At 48.7% G+C, this 15000-nt stretch overlaps 1 protein-coding gene across 1 annotated transcript in view; it reads left to right on the top strand.

The window, feature by feature from the left end:
• Positions 1–15000, top strand: part of pax2a (paired box 2a) — a gene marked incomplete at both ends in the record, with an annotated part of 45270 nt that overhangs the window by 16142 nt on the left and 14128 nt on the right. Inside the window, 2 exons of the mRNA XM_083658221.1 lie at positions 10472–10647; positions 13185–13308. Coding sequence (XP_083514347.1) covers positions 10472–10647; positions 13185–13308 — 300 coding nt within the window. The remainder of the gene's footprint in view (positions 1–10471; positions 10648–13184; positions 13309–15000) is intronic.

Raw genomic sequence — 15000 nt, 5'->3', positions numbered from 1 at the left:
TTTGATTTGTTCAAATTTGATATTTGGCCCTTGTGGAGATTGCCTGTATCTTTGAACGCACAGACATGCCCCATTGAAGGAGTTTAAATCAGTTAGTGTATGGATTTGAACCTGGGCTCACACTGGTTGGCTAGTCAAGCTAGTCCTTGACAATGAGTCAATAGAGGATCACTTTAGAAAAGAAATGCATCCAGAGCGCGGCAGAAAGAAATGGAATCACGAGCAGCGCGATGGCGCTGATGGGGTGTGTGTGAGGAGGAGAAAAGCCCAGGTCTGAGAGGGGCCACAGAGCGGAACATACAGACAAGAAGCTGTTAGGGCCCCGAGCAGAGGGCCACACAAAGGGGTCTACAACAAATATCTTCCCCTCCTCCTCAGATCTCTCTCTCTCTCTCTCTCTCTGTCTGGCGTTCTCTCTCTCCGATATTCAGTTCTCTCCTCAGTCTTGCACAGTGTTGGGCAAGTTACTTTCAAAATGTAATATACTACATATTACTAGTTACTTTCATTTGAAAGTACACTTTACAATATTACTGTCTGTGTAGAGTAACTCGTTACTTATTACATTACTTTTGCATTATTTTCACCAAAATAACAGCAGTAGCAGAATGACATCGCCGCCCCGGAACCATCCCGAAAAATAATGTCAACCGCCTTGAAGTCAGTGTAAACAATCCAAAATTCTAAATGTTATTCTTTTCCTTTGTTATTGTCATCTATAGTGGTTATTTGCATAAGAACACACAGTTTGATTAGGAAATGATTGTATCTTTAAATATGTGCTTTGATTAAAAAAAAAAGTATCTCAATTTGTAACTTGAGTTGCTTGACAAAGTAACTGGTATAATTAATTAATTAAAGTATAAGTAATAAGTTATATTACTGAGTTACCGCTAAAAGTAATATATTACATGTAATATGTTACTTTTGTAATGAGTCACCCCCAACACTGTTAACCATCTACTACAAGGCTCGCTGCGACCCCGCGCACGTTGTAAACAATATACAGTGAAGCTGGGTGGTGGAAATCTACTGTAAGAAGAGCGAACTCACTCACATGAAGAGGAATCATGTCAGAGAAAAGTCAATTACGGCCACTGATGCCGAGAGCTAATGGAGCGCTGCGTTACTCAGCCTGAGAAGAAGGCGAGGGAAAAGCAGGGATGCGTTAATTGCATTTCTCCACAAAGACTCGCCGCACACACACACATACACACACACACACACACACACACACACACACACACACACAGGGTGGCGATGCTAAACGACACGCTAGCTGGGCCAGAGGAGGCTGCAACCGGCCGCCACAATAAAATAGGGATTGTATGTTTATGGAATCCACGGAAATGTACAATATCGATATTCATTTGAAACAAAACGTCAGTAAACTATGTTTCTAAAATGTGGCATTTTACATCTACAATCTCAACGTAAATCTGAAATCGCAACCTTGGTGGTGTTTAGGCAAGTAAAATAATTGTTTATAGTCAGGCGGCTTATTACTTGATTTGAGATGGATGTGGACGTTCCTGACAAAAGCACCAAATTTTCCCCAAATGCTACCCATAGGCATAGCTTTCCATTTTTGATAGGATCCACTTAAAAAACAATTTCTTTTTTTTGAAAGGCCATAACTTCCACGCTGTTTGTCCGATTTGCAAGCAACCTTTCCCCACGTGTTCAGCTGACCTTGCTCTACAGATTTGCCTCAAGGACCCTCGAGATCCACCTGGAAAGTTTTTGAGATATTCTGAAAGTTTTGGAAAACACATTTTTGACATTTCCTCCTAGCCCGTTTGACCAATCCCCACCAACATCGCTATGTAGCATCTATGGACCAAGCTCTACAAGTTGTATTTTAGGAGTTTTGAAATCTTCTTTCATTTCGAAGATATATTAACTCTTAAAGTTGTGAAAGTAGGTTGCCTGTCAGCTAAATTGTCATAATTTCATGACCGATTATCAAATCGTCACAAAAATTTGGGAACATGTTCAGAGATATCATCAAAGACCATGGGTACTTAATTTTGTGTGTTTCAACCAAAAGGGGGCACCGCAAACACCAAAAATGTGGGTGGCCTTACACAAAAAGGCCGTAACTCCACATCCGTTTGTTCAATGATCACGAAACTTGGCAGATATATCAAGGGATATATGTGGACCGTGTCCTGAGAACCACAGACATTTTTCTGTGACCTCAGTACCGTTCAGAAATTTGCTAAGCTACCTGACTATTAATATCTTCGAAACGAAAGGAGATTTCAGAAATCTGAGCTTGGTCCATAGATGCTACATAGTGATGTTGGTGGAGATCGGTGAAGCAGGCTAGGAGGAGATGTCAAAAATGTGTTTTCCAAAACTTTCAAAATATCTCGAAAACTTTCCCAGTGGGCCTCAAGGCTCCTTGAGGCAAATTTGTAGAGCAAGGTCAGCTGAACACGTGGGGAAAAGTTGCGTGCAAATCGGACAAACAGCGTGGAAGTTATGGCCTTTCAAATTTGGAAATTTGGGGTTAAAACCGAAAGTAATAATAACACGACGTGGCTCGCTCAGGAATCGAACTGGCACTCTCTGTGAGACGGGGACGCCACGGGTTCACCAGTCCTGCCTCTTCAGTCTGTGATGTATGCAACGTTAATATTCACATATACTGTATACTTCAACAGAGACAGTCTATGACGTGTAGATCAGAACGTTAATATTCACATATATACTTCAAAAGAGACCGTCTATGATGTGTGTAACGTTAATATTCACATATCTAAATGTGATATGCAACATACAGCGACATACTTCCACAGAGACAGTCTGCGACGTGTAGAATGTTAATAATTCACATGTACTTCAACAGAGACAGTCTGTGACGTGCGCCACATTAATATTCACATACCGGTATCTAAACATGATACAGAACAGACAGGATTTTGGCTCAGAAATGCTCATATTACATTTCCATGGATTATAGAAATATACAAATGTCTACATGTTATTCAGGCGATTGGGCTAAGAGAGGTGGAGATGGGAGAGCAGAGGAGGACAGGCAGGCAGGAGATTATGGAATCATATAGGAGATGCAGGTCCAAATAGCATGCAAATATTAATGCTATGGACTCACTGACTGTGTCCAAACAGTCTAATAGACTTACAATTTCAGATGTTTTTTTGCAGTGGCCACAGATGTGAAGGTTTATATTAAAGTCAATGAAATAACTAGTTTGCTTGAGCATACGAGGAGGACAAGCAGCACCGAGGCCAGTACAAATAAGCATCACTGTGCCCGCTGACAGTCAGTACACTGCTGCGGTGCTAAATCGAATTAATAAACCTCTTAAACATGCCACAACATAACAGGATCTTAACAGCCATGGCAGTGTTGCCCCCCCCCCCACTCTCTCTCTCTCCCTCTGTCTCTCTCTCTTTCTCCCCCCCCTCCCCTCCCCTCCCCCACACTCCCACCCACCCCCACCCACCTCTCTCCTTTCCGCTTCAGAGGTTTCATAAATATAGCTAGCTTACAGGGAAGGAGTGTTCACCCTCTGGGTATACCAGTTTGTTTGTGTTCTCTCTCTCTTCTCTCTCTCTCAAGCTCAACTGCATTCTTAAAAACATCAACAAACGCAATCGCGCTATTTGCGATAGCATCATTCCACCTATCAGTGAAGGATGAATACGTAAATGGCCGACTGGCAGCTTCTGATCTAGGGGAAAACCCCACGTGATTGATTTACAGAGGGAGGCAGGCAGTGTGTGTAGGAATTCATTTGCCTTTCAAACAAGCCCCCCCCCCACACACACACACACACACACACCCACGCCCCCCCCACATACACACACACACACACACCCACGCCCCGCCCCCTCTCAGAGTTATCTTATCACAGGAACAGAACAGAGGAGATGAAAGGACATCGTGGCACCACGCCAGCACAGGACGTCACATGACTCACATCCCTCCCCCTCGGCCACACAAAGCAAAACATAACGGCGCGTCGGGCTATTGCTAGGTAGCTCTGTTTCACAGCAGCAACAGTGGTTAGCATTGTCTCGGAGTGTGTGTGAGTGTGTGTGTGTGTGTGTGTGTGTGTGTGCGCGTGTGTGTTTGTTTATGTGGTCACAATGGCAAACGCGCACGAGTGTGTGTGAGTATTTGTTTGCTAAAGGCATACACCAACTTTTAAGCTCTTTGATGACCTTTTCCATTGTTGCGACAAGCAGACTGCTGGTAGCGCTTTCACGTCTGTTTGTTGACCACTTTGCTCCATCTGAAATGCACCAGAGGGCTTTTTAGATACAACAAAGCAAGACTGTACAGTCCACTTCACATAAAGTATGCCCAACCTACACACATGTTACACCATGCTCAGCTATTATATACAGGGTATTTAAAATACTAAATATGAGTAACTGTATTCTAGTCACAGTTACAGTTTAAATTAGTGGTATTCTGAATACAGTTACTGGCTTTAAAAATAGATTACTCTAAGCGATTACTTTGTTTGTTTGTTTTGTTTTATTTGCTCTAAAATTCATATGAGGCATGCATTTCCCATAAACAATAAAAAAAGAAAGTGCAACAATTTGTGCGCGCGCAGTGCACCTGTCACACACCACGAGACAACGACAATGTCAGAGGAGACACAGAGCCAGGACACTGTCAGGAATGTGTTTCTGACATGCAAATATAAAGAACATTTTACTGCCAAACATGGTCACAACATTACATCAGTGCGCTTCACGTGTGTGTATACATTCAGAGTGACCCGGACAAATGGGCGCAGCAAGACGATTTTGAAGTATTCCAAAAATAATCCAAAGTATTTAGAATTATGTTAATTAACTCAAAGAATCTTATGGAATACGTTACAAATCACATATGACGGCATGTATTCAGTAATCTGTAGTGAAATACATTTTAAAGGTCACCCTCCCACATGACACCGACACACACACAGGTCAAACTGCACCAATCTTTTCACGCTGATCAAAGAGCTTATTTGCAAAAGAGAGAAGAAAGAAAGAAAAAGTGCATTCCTCTAGGTGTGAACATGGTTGTGTTGTTGTTGTTTATCTTGGTTGTGTGATGTGCCTGAGCTTCTCAGTGTCTCCTCACACGTTGGTGTTGAAGTGAACAGTCACCTGCTGATGTGAGGAGTGATAAGAGCGCACCCAAGGGCTTGAAGGAACAGTGTGATGGAACAAGCCATTCAATGACACACACAAACACACACACATATGCACACGTGTGCACACACACACACACACACACACACACACACACACACGCATGCATGCACACGCGCATACACACACACACACGTGCGCGCTGCCTGTGCTTCACACTTGGCTTATCGACGTGCTGACTGTCAAAGGACGAATCTGATTTATTGCAGCTAGCTTGTGATAAATGTAGGGCGTCCGGGTAGTGCAGAGGTAGATTCCCTGCCTACCAAACACGAGAGTCGCAGGTTCGAACCCCCCCATGTGATCTCCGGCTTGCTCGGGGGGTCCGTACAGGCACAATTGGCCGTGTCTGTGGGTGGGGAAGCTGGATTAGTGGTATGTGTCCTGGTCTTTTGCACGACTAGTGCCTCCTCTGGTTGGTCGGGGGGGGGGTGCCTGTTAAGGGGGGAGGGGAACTGGGGGGGGATTTGTGTGATCCTCCCACGCACTACATCCTGCCGGGTGAGACTCCTCGCTGTCAGGGGAGAAAAGAAGCGGCTGGCGACGGCACACGTATCGGAGGAAGCATGTGCTAGTCTACGGCTCTCCCCCAGATCGGCAGAGGGGGGGTGGAGCAACGATGGGGAAATCCGAGATTGTGATTTTTGACACTAATTGATTTGTTATGATTTCTATTTTAGGGGACAAAGTGCAGAAAACTGTGCGATGTCCTTTTTGCAGCGCGTTGAGAAGGCCTGCTTGTGTGGGGGTGGTGTTGAGTATGGGAAGCATGCTCCTCCACCACAGTGAATGACAAACACTTATTATTGATCGCGCTCGCCTTTTCTCAGACCAGCTGATACAAGGTAATTAATGACTCCATTTTCTTCTGTACCAAAAGACAACAACAACTGAGTTTCATACAGCAGCAACACGCTGGTGTGAAACGCCTCCTCCTCCCCCAGGGGAGCTGTTGGGGGGAAAATGCCTTTCGTGCTAAAATATGCAGCTAGGTTCAGTTGATGGTAGGAGAAAAACACATGCGGCAGAAGCAGCACTGTCGGAGGGGAAAACGGATTCCTTCACAAATGTTACACACAGCTAAAGTCAATAGATTTTAGCACTGAAACACAACACACACACATACTGTACGCACACTCCCACACATAATACACACACACACCTCTCATACCCAATTCCAGAGGCCTATTCCGTCCTCTCCTATAGATCTAGCTGTGGGTGCGAGCAGGGTTCATCCTCTGGCCTCAGCCGTTGAAAAAAGGTCAAGCAGCCGAGCAGAATGGCAATAACGCCCCTGAAATGGTACCATCAGTGGAACATGATTGATCAATTGAATTCCATAGCAGCAGGGGAAAATGTGGGATTAAGTAGAGTATTATACGCACAATGAGTTGAGGCATGATGTTCATTCCAAGTTCATTTCGCCTCCCCTCCTCTGCCGGCGGGATCGGCCAATCAATAGCGGCCTTGCATATCGTATATCACCGCGCCGCGGCTCGCCCAGGAGAGGACATAATCTGCTGCAAATTTAGAATGACAGATTTGTACGGCAGCTAAAGCCCTCGTCCGCTGCTGGAGGGGAGGGGAGGAGGGGAGGGTGGGCAGGCGGTCGAATGGAGGTGCCTGGGATGCTGGATGGAGGGTTTAGCCACATATATATATATATATATATATATATATATATACTGTATATATATATATATATATATATATATATATATATATAATATTTTTATTTATTTATTTTTGCGGTGTTCAGGACTTGATGAGCGAGGAGGGAGAGCTCTGTGCTCGGCTTCATGTCCTGGTGCTGATAGGGTCAGAGGTCAGGGGGAGGAGGGAAGCAGAGGCTCATTTGTTTATATAGAGTGTGACCGAGAGAGGAAATGCATACGCTTGCCCTCGTCGCCCCCCCGTCCTCGTACGGCCCTGACTACGTCCCTATACTCCATTCTGCTTTCCAGAAGACAGGCAATCTGTGGGGGATGGAGAGAGAGAGAGAGAGAGAGAGAGAGAGAGAGAGAGAGAGAGAGAGAGAGAGAGAGAGAGAGAGAGGAGAGGGGAGGGTAATATGTTCAGCAGGAAATAGTACGTTTAAATAATGGCTCTCCATTTCCCGCTGGCAGAATGAGAGGCTCTGGATGTAATCGGCGGCGCAGTGTTCTCCTTCTGAAACACACTCTCTGCCTTACAAGTATATATCTGCAGTGAAGGTAATCCATCAATTACCATAGACCTATCACATGATGACCGCGCTGATGGTGCCCGGCGTGAAGGGGGGGAGGGGGGGGCTCAGTGTGTGTGTGTGTGTGTGTGGACGAGGAACAGAGAGGCAGTCAGTAAAGGCATGTCGTCTTCCACCTGTGATGTAGTACCTTGGGTCAGTCAGTAAAGACAGGTGGTCTCCCACCTGTGATGTAGTTCCTTGGGTCAGTCAGTAAAGACATGTGGTCTCCCACCTGTGATGTAGTTCCTTGGGTCAGTCAGTAAAGACATGTGGTCTCCCACCTGTGATGTAGTTCCTTGGGTCAGTCAGTAAAGACATGTGGTCTCCCACCTGTGATGTAGTTCCTTGGGTCAGTCAGTAAAGACATGTGGTCTCCCACCTGTGATGTAGTTCCTTGGGTCAGTCAGTAAAGACAGGTGGTCTCCCACCTGTGATGTAGTTCCTTGGGTCAGTCAGTAAAGACAGGTGGTCTCCCACCTGTGATGTAGTTCCTTGGGTCAGTCAGTAAAGACAGGTGGTCTCCCACCTGTGATGTAGTTCCTTGGGTCAGTCAGTAAAGACATGTGGTCTCCCACCTGTGATGTAGTACCTTGGGTCAGTCAGTAAAGACATGTTGTCTCCCACCTGTGATGTAGTACCTTGGGTCAGTCAGTAAAGACAGGTGGTCTCCCACCTGTGATGTAGTTCCTTGGGTCAGTCAGTAAAGACAGGTGGTCTCCCACCTGTGATGTAGTACCTTGGGTCAGTCAGTAAAGACAGGTGGTCTCCCACCTGTGATGTAGTACCTTGGGTCAGTCAGTAAAGACATGTTGTCTCCCACCTGTGATGTAGTACCTTGGGTCAGTCAGTAAAGACAGGTGGTCTCCCACCTGTGATGTAGTACCTTGGGTCAGTCAGTAAAGACATGTCGTCTCCCACCTGTGATGTAGTTCCTTGGGTCAGTCAGTAAAGACATGTTGTCTCCCACCTGTGATGTAGTACCTTGGGTCAGTCAGTAAAGACAGGTGGTCTCCCACCTGTGATGTAGTTCCTTGGGTCAGTCAGTAAAGACATGTTGTCTCCCACCTGTGATGTAGTACCTTGGGTCAGTCAGTAAAGACAGGTGGTCTCCCACCTGTGATGTAGTACCTTGGGTCAGTCAGTAAAGACATGTTGTCTCCCACCTGTGATGTAGTTCCTTGGGTCAGTCAGTAAAGACATGTTGTCTCCCACCTGTGATGTAGTACCTTGGGTCAGTCAGTAAAGACAGGTGGTCTCCCACCTGTGATGTAGTACCTTGGGTCAATCAGTAAAGACATGTCCTCTCCCACCTGTGATGTAGTACCTTGGGTCAGTCAGTAAAGACATGTCGTCTTCCACCTGTGATGTAGTACCTTGGGTCAGTCAGTAAAGACATGTTGTCTCCCACCTGTGATGTAGTACCTTGGGTCAGTCAGTAAAGACATGTCGTCTCCCACCTGTGATGTAGTACCTTGGGTCAGTCAGTAAAGACATGTCGTCTTCCACCTGTGATGTAGTACCTTGGGTCAGTCAGTAAAGGCATGTTGTCTCCCACCTGTGATGTAGTACCTTGGGTCAGTCAGTAAAGACAGGTGGTCTCCCACCTGTGTGTAGTACCTTGGGTCAGTCAGTAAAGACATGTTGTCTCCCACCTGTGATGTAGTTCCTTGGGTCAGTCAGTAAAGACATGTTGTCTCCCACCTGTGATGTAGTACCTTGGGTCAGTCAGTAAAGACATGTCCTCTCCCACCTGTGATGTAGTACCTTGGGTCAGTCAGTAAAGACATGTTGTCTCCCACCTGTGATGTAGTACCTTGGGTCAGTCAGTAAAGACATGTTGTCTCCCACCTGTGATGTAGTACCTTGGGTCAGTCAGTAAAGACAGGTGGTCTCCCACCTGTGATGTAGTACCTTGGGTCAGTCAGTAAAGACAGGTGGTCTCCCACCTGTGATGTAGTACCTTGGGTCAGTCAGTAAAGACATGTCGTCTCCCACCTGTGATGTAGTACCTTGGGTCAGTCAGTAAAGACAGGTGGTCTCCCACCTGTGATGTAGTACCTTGGGTCAGTCAGTAAAGACATGTTGTCTCCCACCTGTGATGTAGTACCTTGGGTCAGTCAGTAAAGACAGGTGGTCTCCCACCTGTGATGTAGTACCTTGGGTCAGTCAGTAAAGACAGGTGGTCTCCCACCTGTGATGTAGTACCTTGGGTCAGTCAGTAAAGACAGGTGGTCTCCCACCTGTGATGTAGTACCTTGGGTCAGTCAGTAAAGACAAAGCGGAAAAATGGTTTTGGACAAAATTCAACATGGTGGAAAAGGTTGAGGGTGGAAATGGGAGTGGCCTATATGGATAGATGCGACTTGGCCCAAGAAATCCAGCAATCAAGGAATTGTGTTCTACAGTCACAGAGTTATGGCCTTTTCAAATTACATTTTTGAATTTCTATTTGAAATGTTGCTATAGGCGAACATATCTGCGCACGCAAATAAAGGTCGGTTACCATAGGACAATGTGTTCCTGAGTTAAGGTGATTTCTGTCAAATTTTGCCAATTATATGAAAACCAAAAAGCTGCTATTGGACTTTTGCAGGACCTGTGTGCAGGTGAAGATTGGACAAAATGTATATGGGCACAGCTTATATGGATGGATTGCGGCCCATGCAGTTCAGAAGTTATAGGCCAAAACGTAAAGCTGCTATAGCGCCACCATCTGGTCGACACATGGGGGTCTGGCCTTGCCTGAGTAGTGTGGGGGGGGCATAGGAACCCACCTGCCAAAATATGGTTGCTCTGGGACTTTACATTGGGACATTTGGGACATTACAGTGTGACGGACGAACGAAAGGACCGATACCGATGCATAGTCTCCCCCCTTGGTCCACGACGGGTGGGGGACAAAAAGAGAGAGAGAGATGCTTGTCGTCCTCCCTGAATTGTCACTGTCCCTCGCTCCATCACTGTCATAGCCTCTTGACTCAGGTTGCTCACCTGCTGGAATAACATCAGGTAAACGGTACGTTCTCACCCTCCCTCCTCTCCTCCTCTCTCTCTGTGTAGATGGTTCTGATGGCTCAGGCCCGGGCAGTGACTCTCAGGGCAGTGTGGAGAGTTTAAGGAAGCACCTGCGAGCGGACGCCTTCACCCAGCAGCAGCTGGAAGCCCTGGACCGCGTGTTCGAGCGCCCGTCTTACCCTGATGTCTTCCCCACTTCAGAACACATCAAACCCGAACAGGTTGGTCCCACGGCGATTTCTTTCTAGACCCCATTTGTAGGCCCCAAGTACTATTTTGCATTGATATCCTAATTAGTAGTTTCCCGCTGCGCTGTGCCAGAGGCCCGGCCGGGGTCATAAGATGGTAAAGCGAGGACAGTCAGTCAGTCATGGACGTTTAGTGAGTTTAGTGGTGAAAGGGCCATAGCTAGGGATAGGAAGGTGCTAGAGAGTCGGGATTCGAGGGGTGGTTAGGTGGAGTAGGGAGATATGGGTGGTGGTGGGGGGGGGAAGGGAACCGTAGTCTTAAAGGTTTGCACTTGTCGTTCTTCCTGCATGTCCTTAAGGTGCAGTAGCCTACAAATGGAATCATTTAGATGGATTTCTAACATTATATAGTGAATTAACTGCTGTGCACATATACTGACACAGGTGACACAAAGCTCTGTGCAACTTCTTGCTCAAAGCAACGCCGGCCTATTACAGCGGATAACCTTTATTTACATTCATTAGACTATTAAACAACGAGAGACTATTAATTCTCCCCTGCTGGAAACTCTGTGCGGGTGCGCCCGACGTGGCAGCCTTAGCAGTGGCCTTAATTGAGTTCATTTTCATCTCGGGTGCGATCGCGGCGAATTACAGCGGCGATAAATCAGAGGGACAGCCCCCTCAGCCCGGCTATACAGCCCCCTAATGCAGCTAATTACCAAAGTGATTTCTACAGCGAGATCAATACCAAAACCAATTGGAAATGACTTGCAATCACAAAGAGCCGAGGAGCAGGTATTAAGAAGGTGGAGGAGGAGGGGGGCAGGGGGGAGAGGAACGGCGTCAGAATGGTCCAGAAAAATCAGTTTTAATTTAACGTAATATTAATCAGAGCGGCTTTCCACTCTTTTCCGCGCGGTACCTCTTTTTTCCCCTCCCTATTTCCAACCCCCCCCCCCTTCTCTGAAAGCGGTGAAAAGGTGGGATATTAGGCTATTAAGGGGCTTGTCTGGTGTCTGCGTCGGGGCATTAAAAAGCTATTTTGAAGAGGCTAGGCTGAATAGACTATCATCCCTCCCACACTTCTGGCAGCCATGTGGTCCGGGTCATTCAGGGCTCCTCTGTGCTGGTGCTCCTCGCCCTCCTCCTCCTCCTCCTCCTCCTGCCCGGGCCTGCCCGGCCCAAACCCGGCCCTGCCCACAAGCCCCATCTGCATGACAAAGTGCCTCTTGTGCCGCAAAGGCCCAGTGGAATAGAGAGGAACATCCAGCCTAGTGCCAGGGAACAGTTGTAAGCAGACAATTAGAGTTTATCTGCGATAGAGGCAGACAAGGCCGGGGTCACCGGCTCGGCCCCCCTGTGGGACCCCCTCCTCCCCATTGAGACACAAACAGATGCACGCACGCACACACGTCACACACACACACACACACACACGTCACACACACACACCGACGCAAACAGACGCAGACAGACACAAACGCGTGTGTGCGCCACGCTCGCTCACGCGCACGCACTCAAACAAGAAGTCAGGTCAGGAAGTCTCCTCTCATTAACAAATAGGATCCATCACATCTGCTAGCAGAGGCTTATCCTGCAGAGTAAAAAGGCCAGTAGAGGCGGCGGTTGGACCTCGGGTGAAGTTTAAAAAGGCCAGTAGAGGCAGTTGAACCTCGGGTGAAGTTTACCAGCGCAGTGCTGCAAAAAACCATCACATTCTTTTAGTAAGAGCAAAAAAAAAACCATGGAAATGTGGTTTGGGACGCAGCCAGAAAGGAAGTGCACACTAGTACATTTGATCACAATTTAATTGAAATGCAATGTAAACCTCTGATAAAAAAAACATGAAATTTAATCGAAAATACATAATAAAATCATTTTATGTATGCATCCTGGAGGCGAAACCCAAAGGTTGATTTTGAGGTTGTCCTCCCTTTAAAAGCCCAGGCCACATGTCTCTCCTGTAACAAAGCCCTGAATGCCTCCTCCCTTCACTGGTCACAGGGATGACTGCAGTGGAGCACAAAGAAGCAGCTGACACCCCACAGCCTTCCACTCCTCCTCCTCTCTCATCCCTCTCTCATCCCTCCCTGCTCCTCCTCATCCCTCTCTCATCCCTCCCTGCTCCTCCTCATCCCTCTCTCATCCCTCCCTGCTCCTCCTCATCCCTCTCTCATCCCTCCCTGCTCCTCTCTCACACAAGCCCTAATGCATGCATACATCACAGGTCCTGCTAGAGCACCAGGAGGGGGTTTGGATGGGTATGCACAGGAAATATTCAAAGTGTGAAAGGATCACAGAGAGCTTCCTCAGATACACCAGGGGTTTCCTTCAGTCACAGTGTCTTGTATCGCCTCCGAAAATGGTAAATCTCCTCAAAACCTGCCACTCGGAGCGGGTCAGCATCTCGCACAGCAGTGACATTAAGACAATGCACCAGAATATATCGGTGCATACCAAGACACTTTATCGAGACATTGTGGGAATAGCCACCTACTTAAATGTGGATCTCTTCTCTGGTATATTCCTGCATGGTCTCTTAAACGGTTGTGTGTTTTTGTCCACAGGCGAATGAGTACTCACTCCCCCCGCACCCCCACCCCGGCCTGGACGAGGTGAAGCCCAGCCTGTCCAGCAGCGCCAGCTCCGACCTGGCCTCCAGTGTGTCCCAGAGCTACTCTGTAGTGACAGGTACGCACCGCTCCCTTCACTCAACCTTACTCTGTTAGTGAGCACATGCTTCCTCTGATACATGTGCAGTCGCCAGCATCTTCTTTTCACCTGACAGTGAGGAGTTTTCACCGGCAGGATCATAGCACACGTAGGAGGGATCAAACTACCCCCCCCCCCCCAGTTCCCCTCCCCCCTGAGCTGACCACCCAGAGGAGGCACTAGTGCAGCGACCTGGGGGACTCATATGACCAGGAGGACTCATATCCCACCGGCTTCCCACCCGCAGACACGGCCAATTGTGTCTGTAGGAACGTCTGACCGAGCCGGAGGTACCGCTGTCGGGAATTGAACCCCGGGTCTCCGCGGTGGTGGTAGAACCTGGGTCTCCGCGGTGGTGGTAGAACCTGGGTCTCCGCGGTGGTGGTAGAACCCCGGGTCTCCGCGGTGGTGGTAGAACCTGGGTCTCCGCGGTGGTGGTAGAACCCCGGGTCTCCGCGGTGGTGGTAGAACCTGGGTCTCTGCGGTGGTGGTAGAACCTGGGTCTCCGCGGTGGTGGTAGAACCTGGGTCTCCGCGGTGGTGGTAGAACCTGGGTCTCCGCGGTGGTGGTAGAACCTGGGTCTCCGCGGTGGTGGTAGAACCCCGGGTCTCCGCGGTGGTGGTAGAACCTGGGTCTCCGCGGTGGTGGTAGAACCTGGGTCTCCGCGGTGGTGGTAGAACCTGGGTCTCCGCGGTGGTGGTAGAACCTGGGTCTCCGTGGTGGTGGTAGAACCCCGGGTCTCCGCGGTGGTGGTAGAACCCCGGGTCTCCGCGGTGGTGGTAGAACCCCGGGTCTCCGCGGTGGTGGTAGAACCCCGGGTCTCCGCGGTGGTGGTAGAACCCCGGGTCTCCGCGGTGGTGGTAGAACCCCGGGTCTCCGCGGTGGTGGTAGAACCCCGGGTCTCCGCGGTGGTGGTAGAACCCCGGGTCTCCGCGGTGGTGGTAGAACCCCGGGTCTCCGCGGTGGTGGTAGAACCCCGGGTCTCCGCGGTGGTGGTAGAACCCCGGGTCTCCGCGGTGGTGGTAGAACCCCGGGTCTCCGCGGTGGTGGTAGAACCCCGGGTCTCCACGGTGGTGGTAGAACCCCGGGTCTCCGCGGTGGTGGTAGAACCCCGGGTCTCTGCGGTGGTGGTAGAACCCCGGGTCTCCGCGGTGGTGGTAGAACCCCGGGTCTCTGCGGTGGTGGTAGAACCCCGGGTCTCTGCGGTGGTGGTAGAACCTGGGTCTCTGCGGTGGTGGTAGAACCCCGGGTCTCCGCGGTGGTGGTAGAACCTGGGTCTCTGCGGTGGTGGTAGAACCTGGGTCTCCGCGGTGGTGGTAGAACCTGGGTCTCCGCGGTGGTGGTAGAACCTGGGTCTCTGCGGTGGTGGTAGAACCTGGGTCTCCGCGGTGGTGGTAGGCGAGTGCTTTTACCTCGATGCTACCCAGACGCCATCGAAATGACTTCTTACCTAAGATATGGAATCACGACGGACTCACTGAATCTTTCACTGTGGGAAACTGCTTCTCTCTTGTTTTGATAGAACATTAAGACGCGTTTTGACCCGAGTAAAACTTCCTGATGGCAGACATATTTTCCCAGACAGAAACAAATTCTTATGATGAAAATGCAAAGCTGGACTTTGAAAGCGCTCTGTGTGTGTTTATATATCATATGTGAGGGGAAAGAGCC

Source organism: Poromitra crassiceps (assembly GCF_964638095.1).
Source record: "Poromitra crassiceps genome assembly, chromosome: 22".
Lineage (NCBI taxonomy): Eukaryota > Metazoa > Chordata > Actinopteri > Beryciformes > Melamphaidae > Poromitra > Poromitra crassiceps.
The sequence above is the reverse complement of the archived record's forward strand: the minus strand, read 5'-3'. Positions and strand labels throughout refer to the sequence as shown.